Below are 18,806 nucleotides of genomic sequence, written 5' to 3' on the forward strand. Positions count from 1 at the left end.
AAGTGAGATGTGATCACATAAAAAGACTTTAGGGAATTGTTGACTTTACCTAATTTTTACTTGACTCTACCTAATTTTTACTTGCAATGCTGCTGCAAGGAGTGCAGTTAGTGGACACCTTTCAGTCCAAGTCCTTGCTCTTCCTGGGTAGCCCAGGCCAATGACAGAGCACAGCAAGGGTCCTAGGGCCTGACAGTTTCTGCTTGATGTGGGTCTATTCTAAAGAGCAACCTTTGCTCAATGACCCCCTGTTAGGTTGCCTGAGACTTTGTCAGATCTGCAAACTCTACCTGCTGAATCCTGCTTCCTCTCCTTTTTATCTTTCACAGGCATTACCTCCAATAAACCTCTTTCACTTATGTCTCAGAATCTACTTCTGAGGAGAACCAGCTGACAAACATGCTGAGTTTAGAACTCAACCCTGTTTAAGATGTGGCTCCTCCAATGTATATAAAATGACTGACCCAATCATTTGCCTTTCTTTTTGCATCACTTAGGAAATGTATTTGACTGCTAGTTAAGAGAGACAAAATAACACTGACATGGGACTTCCCAGGCGGTCCAGTGGTTAAGACTCTGCTTCCACTGCAGGGGGCATGGGTTCAACCCCTGGCTGGGAACTGAGATGCCACATGCTGTGCGGCCAATATATATTTATATAAAAAACACTGACACAAGTAAGGTAGTTGACAGTCCAAGCTGGTAAGGTGGCTTCACAGTGTCATAAAAGTCCCAGCCTTCTATCCTGCCAGTCATGTGAATGAAGCCATCTTGGACCCGCTAGACCAGGCAAGTGGCCACACAATGATCCTAGATGATGCTACATGAAATAGAATTACTTAGTCATGCCTTGCTCTAAATATTATGAAATATAACAAAATGGTAATTGTTTTAAATTATTGAATTTTAGGGACTTCCCTGGTAGCGCAGTGGTTGAGAGCCCACCTTCCAATGCAGGGGACGCAGGTTCAATCCCTTGTCAGGGAACTAGATCCCACATGCATGCCACAACTAAGAGTTCACATGCCACAACTAAGGAGCCCGCCGGCCGCAACTAAGGAGCACACATGCTGCAACTAAAGGAGCCAGTGAGCCGCAACTAAGGAGCCCGCCTGCTGCAACTAAGACCCGGCACAACCAAAATAAATAAATAAAATAAATAAAGATAATAATAATAAATAAATAAATAAATAATTGAATTTTAGGGTGGTTTGTTATACAGCGATAGATAACCAGACCACATCTCCTAACTAATACAGAAAGAAAAAATTAACATAAAATCTTATATCTAATACCTTGATACAATAGCATTTTGAAGTTATTACTTTCCTGCTTTATTTTCATATGCTGCCTGTTTTTTTCCTTTAAAAAAGTCTTTATACTCATACAATTTTGTATTTAGCTTTTTAACTTAAATATTCTCTTATGTATAACTGATTCACTTTACTGTACACCTAAAACTAACACAATATTGTAAATCAACTATACTGCAATAAAAAAAAATTATTCTCTTATAAGCGTGTGTCCATTCGGCTATGTAACCTTAGTGTAATAGAGTCATAATATGAGGAGACATATTTTTTATTGTGATGCAATTCACATACCATAAAATACACTTTTTAAAGTGTATAATTTAGTGGGTTTTTTAAAAAAAAATAAATTTATTTATTTATTTATTTTGGCTGCGTTGGGTCTTTGTTTCTGCGCACGGGCTTTCTCTGGTTGCGGCGAGCGGGGGCTACTCTTCGTTGCGGTGCGCAGGCTTCCCTTATTGCAGAGCACGGGCTCTAGGCGTGCAGGCTTCAGTAGTTGCGGCGCATGGGCTCAGTAGTTGTGGCTCACAGGCTGTAGAGCGCAGGCTCAGTAGTTGTGGCGCACCGGTTTAGTTGCTCTGTGGCATGTGGTATCTTGCCAGACCAGGGCTCGAACCCGTGTCTCCTGCATTGGCAGGCAGATTCTTAACCACTGTGCCACCAGGGAAGCCCAATTTAGTGGTTTTTAGAATCTTCGTAATGTAGTGTAACAATCACCACTATCTAATTCCAGACATTTTCATCACCTGAAAGAGAAATCCTGCACCCATTAGCAGTCACTCCCCATTCCTACTCCCCAGCCATACCCCTCAGTCCCTGGCAACCACTAATCTCCTAATCTATTCTGAACATTTCATATCAATGGAATCATACAATATGTGTCTTTTGTGCTGATTTCTTTCACTTAGCGTAACATTTTTAAGGTTCATCCATGTTGTAGCATGTACCAGTACTTCATTCCTTTTTATGGCTAAATAATATCCCATTCCATGGATATACTATATTTTGTTTATCCATTCATCAGTTAATGGATATTTGGGTTGTTTCCACTCTATTATAAATAATGCTGCTATAAACATCTATGCACAAGTTTTTTGTGGGGACATTATTTTCAATTATTGTGGGTATATACCTAGGAATGGAACAGTTGTGTAACATGGTAACTCTATATTCGACTTTTTGAGGAAGTGTCAAACTATTTTCCAAACAGGCTGCACTATTTTACATTTTACATTCCCATCAGCAATGTATGAGGGTTCCAATTTTTCCACATCCTTACTAACACGTGTTCTTGACCATCTTTTTCATTACTAGCCATCCTAGTAGGTATGAAGTGGCATCTCATTGTGGTTTTGATTTACATTTCCCTAATGATTAATGATGTTAAGCATCTTTTTTGGTGCTTCTTTGGCCATTTGTATATCTTCTTTGCAGAAAAGTCTATACAAATCCTTCACACATTTTTTTTAAATTTATTTTTTTAATTGAAGTATAGCAGATTTACAATGTTGTGTTCATTTCTGCTGTACAGCAAAGTGGTTCAGCTATACATATATATACATTCTTTTTTATATTCTTTTCCGTTATGGTTTATACATTTTTTAATTGGGCAACTTAATTTGTGTTTTTTAATTTAATGTTTTAATTTCTGTTAGTTGTAAGAATTCTTTGTATCAATATATTCTTTATATATTCTGAATCTCTTATCAGATCTATGATCTGCAAAGAGTCTCTCCCATTCTGTGAGTTGTCTCTTCACTTTCTTGATAATGTCCTTTGAAGCACAGAAGTTTTTAATTTTTATGAAATCTAATTTAACTATTTTTTCTTTGGTTGTTTGAGCTTTTTGTGGCATAGCCAAGAAACCACTGCCTAATCCAGGTCAAGAAGATTTACTCCAATGTTTTCTTCTAAGAGCTTTATAATTTTAGGTCTTACATTTAGGTCTTTGATCTATTCCGAGCTAATTTTTATCTATACTGTGAGGGTGACTTTGAATCTTGCCTGTCAAGAGGAGAAGGAATAGAGAGCCTTTCATATCAAACAGGAGATGAAAGAATGGTTAGAAGTGGGAGAGTGATACATATGTTCTGAGAAGCAATGAATTCAGTGTGGCCAGAGCCTAAGGCACACAGAGAGTTGTTGGGAGTTACAATGAATAACTGTGGCCACACTAAAAGACGGTGAGTGGCAGGAGTCTATTTCCCCCATATTCTCCATCAGCCACTCCCCAGCCTCACCAAGCAAACACAAATGTAAAAAAAAAACCAGTGTACCAGCTAGAAACATAGCTTTGGACAAGCCTCCCATCCTTTTCATCTCCTCTTTCAACTTGATTGCCTCTCCTTAAGCCCTCCGATATAGAAATCCTAGAGTTTCTATTGTTGAAAACATTCAATGGAGAAGTAGTTTTGTTTGTTTGTTTGTTTCTGTAGGCTACCAGAAATCATTGATGGTCTTAAGCAGGGGAGCAACATGAGATTTCGGTTTTCAGAAGCAATGGTAGTAAAAGTTGTCACCTTCTCAACCTTTTTCTAGCACCTAAGTTAGAGATTCACATGCATAATACACTATGGACTACCACACTGATCAGCTGCATTTATGCACAGTTCCTGGTGCCCTAGGGTGCAGGAAGCTATGAATTGAAAAACATAAAGTAGAATCACCAAGATTGGTGATTGATTGCGTGTAGCCAGATAAGGACTCTGGTTTCAAGACTGGACACCTGAGTGAGTCCTGGGGCCAGTGATAGGGACAGGGAGCATGGATAAAGGGCAGGTTTATTTTTGGGATGGAGGGGAGTAGATGCAGATAATTTTGAACATGTTGAGTTGGAAGTGCCTGAGGGACACCCAAGCAACTGCATCTAGTAAGTACATAGTTAGTGCGACCCTGGAAATCAGGAGATCTGGCATGAAGATGTAAATCTGGGAATCAGCTTATATATGGAACAGCATGAGCTCACTCAGGAAGCATGAGAAGATAAGCTGGGTTCCAGGCCTGGAAGGGGGAGGAAAGAACAGAAATAAGAGTTCAACTCCCTGGCAGGGACTTTGTACTGAAGCAGGTATTTCATAGCCTTCCTTTTAAGCTATTGTGCACCAGACCCAACACAGCCTCTAGTCTTCTCTCCTGCTTCCCACTCTTTATTGCCAGGCTTCTCACCATTTGTTCACTCAGCTCACCAGACATCCTTCCTGTGCTCTGCCTTTATCCAACTTCATCCAATTTACTGAAAAGCTCCTCTGTTCCAGGCTCTGTACTAGGTTCTGATTATATAGCAGTGACCAAAGTCACATCCCTGTCTCAAAACGTTTACATTCTAGTGAAGGAGACAGACACAAATAAGTAGAGATATTGGAGGGAGATATGAAGAAAAAGCAAGCAGAGTAAGGGTATGTAAAGTGATGACGGTGGTATAATTTCATCTTTTTTTTTTTTGGCCACACCACGTGGCATATGGGATCATGCAGGATCTTAATTCCCCAACCAGGGATGAAACCCGTGCCCCCTGCAGTGGAAGCGCAGAGTCTTAACCACTGGACCGCCACGGAAGTCCTAGGTGGTATTATTTTAAACAAAACAGTAAGGAAAGTCATCTCTAGAGGTGACACTTGAGTAGAGATCTGAATGAAGTGGGAAAGTTCTGGGTGAAAAAGGGGTGGCTAGAACAGAATGATGAAGCGAGGTAACAAGGGACTAAATCATGTACGTCCTTATAGGCCAAAGTAAGGAGTCTGGCTTTCATTTTGTGTGATATGAGATCACTGGGGAGAGGAGTATTGAATAGAGGAGGGATATGATCTGACTTAGATTTTTTAACAAGATCCCTCTGGCTGCTGTGTTGAGAATAAACTACTGGGGACACGGGCAAAGGTAGAAGGACCTTTAAGGAGGCTACTGCAATAATTCTGGCCAGAGTAAGGGTGGCTTATTGTAGGGTAGGGGTGAAGACGGTGAGAAGTGCTCAGATTCCAGATATATTCTATATGTGAAATGGACAGGATTTTGCAGTCAGAACAGATGGTGTGAACAGTTGAGTAGAAAGGTTGGGTTTACAGGGGAAATCGGGATTATGGCTTCGGACACACAAAGTTGCCAATTAGACATTCAACTGGAGATGCTGATGCTGAAGAGGCTGTGGACGTCGCCTGCCATATAAGTAAACATAAGGATTTTACAGCTATCAAGCCGTCAGCCACAGTAGCCACCCCCAACTGTGCACCCTGAGGGAGTTCAGGACGGAGAAAAACAGTTTACTAACCCTAGATAGTTAAGGTGCATATCAAAAGAATGATTTCAATGAGCCCAGACTCTTACATCTTCCCGTACATAGAAAAGTGGTGAATTCATTAACTTGAGATGTCTGGTTTTTCTTCAGTTAAGAGTAATCTTTTGATGTTACCTGGGTTGTTCTTTTGTTTTCGTTTTTTCAAAAACTCCTATATATCCTGGCTCCTCCCTTACCTCTTCCCAGTAGGCCCTCAGAGCTATCTCAGAGGCTGTCTCCAGGCTTAAATCCTCAGCAAAATCCCGGAATAAAACACAATTCTCAACCTTTAGGTTGTGCTTTTTTTTTTTTTAGTTAACAAGGCTATGGCTTATATGAATCCAGAGTCCACAGAACTGAACAAAACTGCAGACAAACACTTGGGATTGGTCTGTGTGCAATGGCATTGAAAGCAGTGAGCCTGGATGAGGCAATCTGAAAGTGCTGGACAGAATCCCACCTCCAGGAGCAGCGAAGTGGAGAAGAGGGGAGACTCGCTGGGTAACAGATGCTGTAATGGGGCCATGAGGGTTCCATGAGGGGCGCAGTTGCCTCAAAGGCGAAGTGCCTGGGTCTTAAAGGGGCTCACCAGGAGCTTGGAGGCGGGTTGGAAACTTCCCAGGTAGAGGGATCCGCTTTTGCAATGACACCGGACTCAGGACAAGATACAAGGGATCTGGAAATGGCGGAGGCCGCAGCTGAGGTCAAGAGGGTCGCGCGCACCGCCACTCCAGCCCACAGTGTCCTGGCGTCTCGAGGCATTCGGCCTCTCCGTGAATCTCCTCTCAGGCCACCCGGGCACGGTAGCGACAGACCAGACCAAGCCGCGTAGCTAGAATTACCGAGGCTGCCAAGGAGTCCGGAGCCGCCCACAGCCGGCCGAGTCTCGCGAGAGCGCGGCCTCCCCGGCCCAGCATGCCCCGCGCCGCCGCCGCTGGTGCTGCCGCCGCCGCCGCAGCCTCCGCGCCGCGGCTTGAGGGCGGGAGGCTGGGGGAGGGTAGCGGAGCCGGCGCCGCCGCCATGTTGGGTCTGAGGCGGCTGCTGTAGGCGCCTACGGAGCAAGCGGGCGTGCGGAGCGGCCACAGCGGCGCGGGATCTGCCTCTCTGCTAGCGGCCGGGAGCGGCGGCGGCGCCGGCGCCATGAGCGGGGGCACCCCTTACATCGGCAGCAAGATCAGCCTTATCTCCAAGGCGGAGATCCGCTACGAGGGCATCCTCTACACTATCGACACCGAGAACTCTACCGTAGCTCTCGCCAAAGGTACGCCGGGGCGGGCCTCTGGGTGTGGAGCCGGGCCGGGCGCTCGGGGTTGCCGAGCTCGGGGTTGCCGACCTCCTCGCTCCCTCCATACTCCCTCCGCCGTCCTGCTGAGGGGGGCCGCCCCCTTCCCTCCCTCCGGGCCCCGGCGTCGCGGGCTGGGCCGGGCCGCGGCCTTCCCTGGGCTCCCAGGCTTCTGCCCCAAGGTCCGCGCCGTCAATCCGGGAACTAAGGACCGGGAGCGGGGCGGACACGGCGGCCCTGAAGTCCGAGAACGGGCCGAAGAACACGGAGATACGCGTCTTCCAACTCCTAAATTCGGTGGTTCTGTCGTCTTAGCATCAAACAAAGCCTGAGTATTCAAAGAATTTTTCCGCCTAGTCTTAGTTTAAAGTGCTGATTTGTTGATTCTCCGGCACCCATTTTCTCGCGTTCTTAATTTCAGTTCGCTGCATATCCCTCAGGTGAACTGTAAGTGATGTGCCCAAACTTTGGATTTCCTCTGCGACGCAGACGGTCTTGAAATGCCATTGGTACCATGGAGCAGATCACATCCCACTTGTCTCCTGTGTGGTATTTACCTGTTAGACCGGACTCCTTCTCCAAACCTGTTGTGCAACCATCTCTTTAAAAATGTTTGCTGCTCTCGTTTCGGCCTTGTTTCTGGAAGCCCGGGGGGAAGAAGTGTTCAAGTTTATTCCGGGTCCCTTGTTCACAAGGCAGATCTGAGTGGTCAGTGGGCGCTGACCGACCCCCGTGGAGGCTCCCTGGGACAGAGAGTTCTGGGGTCGGGGAGGAAGGTGTCCTCCCCCAAATATTTAGCATCGCCACAGTCTTGTGGGTTTTGTTTCCGTTCACACGTCTGGGCTTTAGCTCCGCCAGGAAACCAGGAAGAAAATAAACTTTAGCTCCTGATCTTAAAAGAAACCTCACAAGTTTTTGGAACACTTAGGAGAGGGAAGCAAGATAACTAAGGTATTGATAATTTTCGCAACACATGGTAGAGTTATAGAATGAATAGCATGGTAAGGAGACAGGTCCGGCGATAGGAAAAAAATTTTCTAAATCTATTTTTTTTTAAAAGATTAATCTTTGACCCAGGAGAGTCATTTCGCGGTATCACGCAAGTATTTAATAACATTTTTTTGGATTCTCTGGTACATCCTTTTTAATAGCACTCGTGTTGGGACAAATCTTATATCTGGGTAGGGAGCCTTAAATTATTTTATCTTAATTTTCTTTCCTCTCCCCTCCCACTGACCCCCCCGCGTGCATATTTAGCTGTATAATGTTTTAATTTTTATGACTTTGTGAAATTGTGAAAAAGGTCCTCTAAAGTTCTTGGTGAGAGTCACATACAAGCTGAAAACAATATTTCTCATTAAAGTGGTTTAATAGCTTTTTAAAAAGGCATTGTTTTACCTAATCTGAATTTTAAGGTGTCTTGCCAGTTCCTTCACTCCTCACAAGGAAAAAAATCTGTACATTGTAAAGGTTTCTCATGTATTCATTTCAGTCTTTTAAAAAAATGTGTACACTCTTTTATGCAAGAACCTAAAAAGTCTGTATTTTAATAACGATCCACATTTTTACAGATTATCCTTTCAACAGCTTCTAGGGTCAGTGAACATTTTGTTAGTCTGTAATAGTTAAAATCATATGCAAAACATAATTTGTCCTTTTTGTCATGACTTGATAAATGTTATATAAGTACAGCAATGAAAAGATTTTTTTTAATCATTGAATTTATGTCTGTACTTATGGCTTTGATATTTAATCCCACATACATAATATATTCTTTTTTCTTAAGAAATATGAGTTATTTAATGTGTAACAGAGGTTTGGGAATTTGTGTTTGCAAAAAATTGGAGTTATCAAATCTTGATATTATTCTACCTAGCAGTATCTAATCTAAAACTACTTTATAACGGTCCAGTCAACAACCGGGCACTTATTTCAAATTTCAAAATTAGAAGTGGGGTGTTTGGTCTTAAAATTTTAGAATTTACATGACTTGTTGAGTAATTTGATACCTGAAATTCCACCTTTTTCAAAATTTGGATGAAGAGTGGCAGTATAACAGATTGAAGTCAAAAGTTTATTCATGGATTTTAGAATACAGTATGTTTAGAATACAGTGTGTATTTGGATTTAGAGATCCTTGTTAACTCTTTTTAAACTATGGAGTGAGTTAATCTCTTTAACATTCTTAGAATTCTTTTTAAGATGTTAATTTTTTTCCCCTCTAGGGAGCTGTTTTTTTTTTTTTTTTTTTTTTCTTATTGTGAAATATAACCACACATGTTGAAAAGATAAGTAGATTAAAATGAAATATTTTTAAACAAAGATCCTTGTAACTACCATGCAGGGTAAGGCAGGCATTGCCAACATCCCACAAGCCTTCCACCCCCTGCATCTTCCCATCAACTACTACCCTCTTAAGCTAGATATAAATGTTATTCTGACATTCATAGTTTTATCACTTAAGTTTACATCTCTGAATGATAGAGTTTTGTCCGTGTTTGAACTTTATATAAATGGAATCATCTTGTATATATTTATTTTGGCTTTTGTTGGGAGATAGTATTCCATCATGCATATTATATGTTTATCTATTTCTGCAGTTGTTTTGGATATTCTACAGTTGTTTAAGTTGTTTACAGTTTTTGGCAATTATGAACAATGCCTTTGTGAACATTTGTGTTTGAGTTTACTGATGCATGTTTATGTAATTTTCTTTATGATGTATACTTTGAATTGCAGGATCATGGGGATTGTGTGTCTTTATTAGATAATGACAAACAGTTTTCCAAAGTAGTTGTTTACTAGTTTTTATTTCAATTATTAGTACGGTATATGAAAGTTATAGTTGTTCCACATCCTTCAACAATAATATTTAGTATAAGGTATTTTATGTTTTAGTTCTATCCAATCTGGTGGGTATGTATTTGTACCTGGTTTTAATCTCCCTGATTACTAATGAGGTGAACACCTTTTCATATCTTGGTCATTTGGATTTCATCTTTTCGTGAAGTGCCTTTGAAATCTTTTGCCCATTTTCCTATTGAATTGCATGTTTTTTTCTAGAGTTAAGTGTTTAGAATATGAATCCTTTGCTGGATGTATCTGTTACAAGTATCTTTTCCCATTTAATGGTTTCTTTTGGTGAATAGAAGTTCTTTTAATGTAGACATGTTTATCAGTCTTTTCCATTATGGCTAGTGTTTCTTTTCCTTTTTTTTTAAGTTTTTCCCTATCCCAAGTCATGGAGTTACTTTGATTAGCTTTTCAAAACTTTTTTATTTTGCCTTTTCGCATTTAGGTCTATTAATACGCCTGTAATTAATTTTGTATATGTTGTGAGGTATTTAAATCTTTAAATTTAGTAAGGGAATCACTTGGCTTATGTGGTCCAGATTATAGTTTAGATTCTTTACTTGGATATTACTTACAATTTAAATCCATCTGGAACTATAAAATACTCCTGAAATTTTGGACTAGTTCTGTTTGATGTAGTATGTAATTAGGGTGACCATATGGCCTGGTTTGCCCTGGTGGAAAGTCCTTGTTTGTGCCTGTTATTCTGGCATAATGGTTAAAACATCCCTTTTCTCTCTTGAAAATGTTGCAGTTTGGATAATAAATTGTATGGTCACACTGTATATAATCAAAAGCCCGATCCCAGAGGTACTGCTGAATGGGTGATGTCTTTTATTTTCTGCTAGAGATTTCACAGACTAGCTCTAGTTCTATAAAGTGAAATTGAGGTAAGTTTGATGAACTTTAATACTCAATCTTCTAAATCAATGTCAGGAAGTTTTAAAGGCAACCTAGAAAGACTTTAATGTAGGTCTAAGTGTGTTAATAGATAACCTGGGCTGTAGTTTGTTTCTTATAGTCTTTGTCACAGCTCTGCGTTTTTTTCTTCCTAGTACTGATCATGACCTACACATAATCATCTTTGTTTATTTGCATGTGTTTATTGTCTCCACCTTCGCTCCCCACGTAGAGTCTGAGCTTCTGGGATGAACGAATATTTATTAAATGAATGAATAAATGGAAGTTAATTAGCATTTTAGTTTATTAATCTTATAGAAGTCTCTTGGGGATATCTCCAAATTCCATGTTCACAATTGTATCTCTCTTTAAAATTAAAATACATAGGTATGTTCCCTCCCCCAACAGTAAGAAATTTTGGAGAATAGGGATATAAGAGAATAAAATCTTATGACATGATTTAAATGACATTGTTGGGGAGACAGAGTTTCACCTTATGACTCAAGCTCAATTATAATTTTCATTTAAAATTTAAGAGGGGACTTCCCTGGTGGCGCAGTGGTTGAGAATCTGCCTGCCAATGCAGGGGACACAGGTTCGAGCCCTGGTCTGGGAAGATCCCACATGCCGCGGAGCAACTAGGCCCGTGAGCCACAACTACTGAGCCTGCGCGTCTGGAGCTTGTGCTCTGCAACAAGAGAGGCCGCGATAGTGAGAGGCCCGCGCACCGCAATGAAGAGTGGCCCCCGCTTGCCGCAGCTAGAGAAAGCCCTCACACAGAAACGAAGACCCAACACAGCCAAAAATTTAAAAAATAATAAAATAAAATAAATTAATTATTTAAAAAAAAAAAAAATTTAAGAGAAGAATCAGTTCAGGATGTTTGAGGGAATTGCAAAGTGATGACATGCATCAATAGTTTGTGGGATACTTCCAATTGTATTTGCACCTGTGTTTGTGAATATGATGCCCAGACACATACTAGATACTGGATACCAAGAGATTTCCCACAGAATGGAAGCTTTGTGAAGGCAGAGAGTTTTGTCTCATTCATTGCTCTATCCTCAGTACCTGGAACAGTGCCTGGCACATAGCAGACCCTTGGTAAATATTTGAATAAATGAAAAGTATACTTGTAGTTATTGAAGGTTTCTAATTATGGGAATCTCAAAGTTGGAGGAAGTTTACATTTCCTATAAGCATTATATACGTAGATTTTAAAAGTATTTAAATAAAATTAAATGAAATTCTTATCTAACATATATTTAGTTAGCTGTACCTGGATAATATACCCCTCAAATGAAAACCAGGTTGCCACTGAATTAGGAAAAGAGAATTTGTGAAGAAGAATGATTATATAAGCCAGCTGCTTTTAAAATGATTTGTTTTTAAAATCAAGTGAGGTGGAGGAATATAAAAGCGGGTAAATTGGTAATGGATTACTTCCTTACTCATCTGCTAAGTCTTGCCCATTGGCATAGCTTACCTACTTCTTGACTGTTGATTAGCCACATAGTCATAAACTTCAGAGAGTGGGAGAGTTTTGTATGATGGATGAATGCCTGTGAAGTGCTTTATTGATTTCTTGCATTCTTGCATGAGTTGGGGATCCAAATCTAGCAATTCACAAAATCACTACCTAGAACAGCAAAGATCTAGTGAAACTTAATGCTGCAGTTTCTTTTGGTCGCCCTATTTAGTGAGGTTGCCAGAACTTGGAGCCTTGGAAACAGTTTGTTGTTGTTGCATACATAGTCCGCAGAAATTCTTGGTAATTCTGGGAGTCTCGGGTCAAGTGCCAAAAACTAACTGTACATTTTCCAGTGGAGTAAAATAAGCCATGACTTTCTGAATCAGAAGTAAAGAAAACAACATAAAGCCTGAAGAAAATAATAGTAGAAGGAGGAAATATTAAGAGTAAAGAGATCTTACCTGTGCATGACACATAGCAAGAATTTTATATTTAACTCAGTGCCAAAGTAATAATAGCAGTAACTGTAGATAGTTTAGCTTGAATTTATTACTCCATGATAGAAGGTGCTTTCTATAGAAACAATTTACCTTTAATTTTCTCTATGATGCTTTAAAGTAATACTTCAGTTAGCCATTTTAAAAACTGGATATCATTGAAGTAAGTTTTTTTAATGGATAAAGTGTGAGTTAGTCTGTAAAATATTTTATTCACAAGGATTTTATTCTAGTTTTGTGGGGTGTTCGTTTCTGAAAGAAAATGTGACCCAAAAGGCCAGTTGGAATACTTAGTAGCTCTTTGACCTTGGACAAGTAATTTAACCTTAGCTTTAACTTCATCTTTTAAATAAGGATAATAACACCCATCTTTCAGAGTCATTCTCAGAATTAAATGAGATAATATCAAAAGTTAACTGTTTTATTGTAGGTGCTTAATAGAGAGTAGCTATCTCAGTGTTATTTCCAACCACTGTCTCCATCTTTGTCTAGGTACCCCAACTCCATCAGTCATTCAGATCTATTGTAGTCTATAGTCTGTTGATCTTACTACCTTTCACTGCCCCACACTCCCCTCATAACTTTACTTCCTGCTTTAATTCCACAAGGAGTTGTTACAGTCAGTACAGAGCATATACTGTCAATCCCCCTTTCCCTCTCCCACTTTCTTGTACAAGTGTCAACACAGACATGCTGGCCAATTTCACTGTATGTTTATGTTCACTAAGCCCCGCAGTCATGGCTACTTCCCATATATATATACTGTATTTCCATAGTCCATTCGTTCCATTTTTCTGCATGACTATTCCATTCCTTGTTTTCCTCAGACTTCCACCACCTCTTCCCCCATCTTCACTTTCAGCCTGTGAACCTTGCTTCCTATTTAATTGAGAAGAGAATAGCAAACAGAAGAGAATTTTTATCAACTCATCCCACATGTACCTAGTTACCTGCATCTGCCCCAAACCTCTCCTTTTCTCTGGTCAATATAGATAAACTGTTCTAAGGCCACCCTTCCACTTGTGCAAGATTTCATCCCTTCTTGATGACTCAAGGACATTGCTCTAGCAGTTCTCTACTCTCTCTCCCCTATGTATTCAGTTTTTCTTTCTCTACCAGATCCTTCCTGTCTACTCACAGATATGCTGTTATTTCACGTATCTTAAAAACAGCAACAACAAAAAAGCACTACTACTCTTAATGCAGTTCTTTGTTATCTACTGCCCCATTTCTCTCCTTCCCTTTGCACCAAAACTCCTTGAAGGAGTTGTCTACTCAAGGTTACCAAAGACTTCCATGTTGCTAAATTCAGTGGTTGGTTCCTATTCTCAGTCTACTTGACTGATCAGCAGTTTATGGCACAATTGATCTCTTCTCCTTGTAACAGTTTTTCCACTTGATGTTATCCTAGTTTTCTCTAATACCTCACTGGTTGCATCTCAGTCTCCTTTGTTGATTCTTCAACTCCTAAACCTCCAAATGTTGGAGCGTGCCAGGGCTTAGTTCGTAACTTCACTCTCTTGTTCTCTCTCTCCTCTTTCTTTTTTCTTTTATGTTGTTTACAAATTATTTCCTTATTTTATCATCTGCACTCTTCTCTTGATGATTTTATCCAGTTCATGACTTCAAATACTATCTATAGATTACTGTTATTTCCAACCTGTACCCCTCCTCTGAACTCCTGACTTGTATATCCATCTGCCTCCTTAACATCTCCACCTGGAGGGATGTCTACTAGGCATCTCCCATTCAGCATGTCCCAAACCTGTTTCTCCATCTAATCGAATGACAACTTATTCTTTTAGTTGGTAAGATCAAAAACCTTTGAGTCATCCTTAATTTCTCTGCCTCTCACAGCTCATACATGTTTCTGACCCTGTCAGCTCTAATTTCAAAATATATGCAGAATTTTACTTCTTACGACCTCTACTGCTTTACTCTGTTCCATTATCTCTCACCAGTCTATTCAGAGACATTCAGGGATTCCTGTTTCTTGTTTACAAGTTGACCTCTTAGTTGACTCTCTTTTTCCCCCAGTATTGCTTAAGTGCATCTTTGTCATTAAAAAAAAGTGTGGGGGGCGGGGGGTGATGTGTGGGTGGCAAATTTTCTTAGTGAACCTATGTTTTTGTTGATTACTTGATTGGCTGGCTATATTGTTACAAATTCAGAATTTTTTTTCTATGGAACTTTGAAGTTACTGGAATGTTGTGTTCTCACATGCTGGTGTTGCTGATGCCAGTCTGATTCTCAGTCACTTTTCTCTCTGGAAGCTTTATTCCTGGAGTTAAGAAATGTTGCCACACTGGTATGTTTTTTTCCTGAGTGGTTCTCTGTGGATCTTGTAAATCTTGAAAAAAAAATCTTTTTTTTTTTTTTAAATTGGGGTATAGTTGTTTTACAATGCTGTGTTAGTTTCTACTGTACAGCGAAGTGGAGTTCCCTGTGCTATACAGCAGGTTCTTATTAGTTATCTATTTTATACATATTAGTGTATGTATGTCAATCCCAATCTCCCAATTCATCCCACCCCTCCAACCACCGCTTTCCCCCCTTGGTGCCCATACATTTGTTCTCTACATCTGTGTCTCTATTTCTGCCTTGCAAACCGGTTCATCTGTACCATAATAAATTTACTGTAACCTAATAAATTTACTCTCTCTGTCTGACTCTCAGATTAGTTTCTCTTTCACCCCGGTTTTTTTTCTTTCGTTTTTTAATTCCTATTGGATACATTTATTTTTAATTAATTAATTTGCTCTTTGAAATATTTTTATATCTCTGTCTGTGGGTTATATGTTTGGAAGATTAAAATAGAAAGACCAACCACAAGGAAGAATGCCCAAAGCAAGCTTAGAGAGTCAAGATTAAATTTAGACTGCAGATTGGACGTGCTTTTACTTTTTCTTCCTGTTTATAAGTCCTACTAAAACTACATGAGAAGGCCTTTTTTTAAAGACATAAACCCATAAAGGACAAAGTAGATTTGGAAAGGAGACAACAGCAACAAAATTTTGGAGGCTGAAAAACAAATGCATGAGTTTAAATGTCTTCTTAGCAGAATTTAGAAAGCTGCAGACTAAGTAGGCAGTGGGTAAAGCCAAGAAGTAAACCTGATTTGCACCCAAACTCCTAAAAGTCTCAGGAATTGGCATCATTATGTGCAATGGAAACAAGGACTATAGTAATTGGGTAAGATAGAGGTAAAAACTGGAAGATTAACTTAAAATTTGTTTCAACAGTGGTCAGATTTCCAAAGCCCCTTTTGCATTTTACACAACTGGATAGCCATTCCTTTCCAACCCTGGTGCTCTCTGGTGAGGGTAAACTAGAGGTTCTGGAGAAACCTTAGCACATATGGGAGCAGAGGTACCTACCACACTAAAGACAGCATGGAGCACATGGGGCATAAGGGAAGCTTGTATCTGCCTGGTGCTTATTATATCCATTCAAGACAATTACTGAGCGCCTACTATGACTATATGTTAAACACTATGCTAGGTGCTAGTAAACAAAAGAGAGCAACAGAGACAAGGTTCTTGAGGACCCAGCAGCTAAGTTAGGGCCTGACAGATAGTCACAATTAGCCACATGAAGAGGATATCTAGGAAGAAGTGTCCAATCCTTGGTCACAGGGAGTTTGCAGTCTGTCAGGGAGGTGAACACAGAGACAACTACAGCACAAAGTCCAAGACTTATCCTGACCCACAACACCTTGCAACTCACCTAAGGTAGGACCACACTAGTTGTCACTTAGGTCTTCAGATCAGTCAAGTTCCTTCAGATTTGGGGCCTTTTCACAAGGTTCTCTTGACTGAAATGTTCTTCCCTTACTCCTTACATGGCTGTTGAAGAAATGGGACAAAGCAACAGATTGAGAATGAAGTCACAAATGAAACAGAAGGACTGACTGCTCTGGAAGGCTCAAGTCCCAATGAAAATGTGTCAGATAACAGACTCAAGCACTCCGTCCCCTTTTATTTTGCTTCCACTGCTACATTTATCTTTGTTTATTCCGTTTGTCATTTGAATGGCATGCGAACAAGTCTGAGTTTTCTTGGTGGATTGTAAGGAGCCACGGAAAGTTTTTAGCCAATAAAGTGATGTGTCAGAGTCCAGCTTTAGGAAGTTTATGCTGACAGCATTGTGCAAAAATTGGGGGTGAGGGACAACATGAGCGGACAATATTGAGTTCAGTTGGAATATTTTAAGAGTTTGGGAAAGAAGAAATACAGACCTAAACTAGTTAAAATAGAGAAGAAAGAGCAGGTACATGAGAAATTAGGAGAATGGGTTGGCCTTTAAAGAATTGAACAAGGAACAGGGAGGAATTGAATGATGGTACCTATAATGGTTCCTATTGACCAAAATTGGGAATGGATCAGGAGGGAATCAGGTTTATACTCCTAGATTCTGCTTGAGTATCACCACCCCTGCAAAGCCTGCCTTGATTACCCTAGTCAGGAAGTGTTCATTGCATCTTCTGTGTTCGTGTTTTACCTTCTATTTTCTTTTTGTGCTTATCAAGCTTTTCTTATTTTTCATTACTAGACCTCAGCATCTTCCCCCCCCCTTGTGTCCGTTGTGCATAGCAAATTAACTGTTGTTCACATAAAGAATTATTATTTCTGAAAATTCTCCTTGGTCAGAAAATGTGTGGTTGAACTTGACATTTAATAGGAAAAGACAGTATGATAAATTAAGTATTGAGAATATTTTATTCTCTCAGATTAGTAACAATAAGTATAAACAAATTTTCTTTCGCCATCCTGTGCTTTATAGAAATGTTTCAGGATCTACAATTTCAAAGAGGTCCTTATTTATGTGTTTTGCATTATTACTGTTGTTTTGCATCACCATCTAAATTTTCAAATTGCTTTCTGGTTTTAGAATTGTCTCCATGGCACTCTTTCTAAATTCTTATTCTCACTAGTCGTTATTCCCTTAAGCTCAGTCTGAAATTCTCATGGTTGAGCATAGATATGTCTGAGTAAATCTGCATGTATTAGTAATCCAACAGGAGGAAGCAAGTGAAGTTGCAAATAAGACTGAGCAAGGTCTCAAACCTATAATCGTGGAAGATGACATTGGGTTAAAAGAAATGTATGGGTCTTACTTCCCCCAAGACTGCAAGGAAGAGGGGAGAAGATGAGTGAAGATAATGAAATGTATTAATGAAAAAGACAAGATCATTTGGAGTCTTTTTAGTCAAACAGGAGTTTACTTTCACTTTTAGAATTAAGTGATAAGGAGTTGGTTTTAAGAATATGTTTGAAAAGGTGAGAGGAAAGTCATCTGGGCCGTGAACTCTTATCTTAGAGTCACCAGTGACTGGCATGTGACAGCGCTGAGGAGATTGAGAATGTTGCGGAGAGGTCAGTAGTAATGTCTCTATTAGGGATGACAAGTATGTAGTTGGTACAGGAAGAGATTACAGAGGCTGGGGACAGATTTTTTTTTTTTTTATAAATTTATTTATTTATTTATTTTTGGCTGTGTTGGGTCTTTGTTTCTGTGTGAAGGCTTTCTCTAGTTGCGGCGAGCGGGGGCCACTCTTCATCGCGGTGTGCGGGCCTCTCACTGTCGTGGCCTCTCCCGTTGCGGAGCACAGGCTCCAGACGCGCAGGCTCAGTAGTTTTGGCTCACGGGCCCAGTTGCTCCGCGGCATGTGGGATCCTCCCAGACCAGGGCTCGAACCCGTGTCCGCTGCATTGGCAGGCAGACTCTCAACCACTGCGCCACCAGGGAAGGCCCGGGACAGATGTTTTTATTCGGCGCAATAATATTCCCTAATAGAAGGAAAGTAGTGTGAAGAATGGACCAAAGGAGAAAATGCAGGTGTGCAGAAAGCGGAGGTTTGTGGTGACAAGCTGTGGTGTGATTCAAAGACCAGGCCTGTGGAATCTTATTTTTTAAAGCTCCCCACCCAAGTAAAAAAAATCTAGAGCCTGCTTACTACTGTCCTGCTGTCAGGGTCTGTGCAGGGTAGTACATTGTAGAAGAGATAGCTTGATGAGTGAAGATCTTTTAATATTTAAATAATTAAACCTTGTATTAAACCCTTATATAACAGCTATTCCAAATATATAGTATGTCAAATAGATTCAGCAAAAGTTTATATATGATATTGGATTTGCACCAAGAACTGTACTTAAGGATAAATATCAGAAGGAGAAGAAAAATACCAAGTACAGCTTTTAAATCCATGTGCTATTTTTTC

General features: G+C 40.2%; 1 protein-coding gene across 4 annotated transcripts in view; it reads left to right on the forward strand.

Annotated features, from left to right (window-relative positions):
- Nucleotides 1-6,519: 6,519 nt before the first annotated feature.
- Nucleotides 6,520-18,806, forward strand: part of LSM14A (LSM14A mRNA processing body assembly factor) — a 49,866-nt gene continuing 37,579 nt past the window's right edge. For all 4 annotated transcript variants that reach the window (XM_061172776.1, XM_061172777.1, XM_061172774.1 and 1 more), the window contains exon 1: nt 6,520-6,844. In XM_061172776.1, coding sequence (XP_061028759.1) covers nt 6,724-6,844 — 121 coding nt within the window. In that variant the 5' untranslated portion in view covers nt 6,520-6,723. The remainder of the gene's footprint in view (nt 6,845-18,806) is intronic.

Source organism: Eubalaena glacialis, chromosome 18 (assembly GCF_028564815.1).
Source record: "Eubalaena glacialis isolate mEubGla1 chromosome 18, mEubGla1.1.hap2.+ XY, whole genome shotgun sequence".
Taxonomy (NCBI): Eukaryota; Metazoa; Chordata; class Mammalia; order Artiodactyla; family Balaenidae; genus Eubalaena; species Eubalaena glacialis.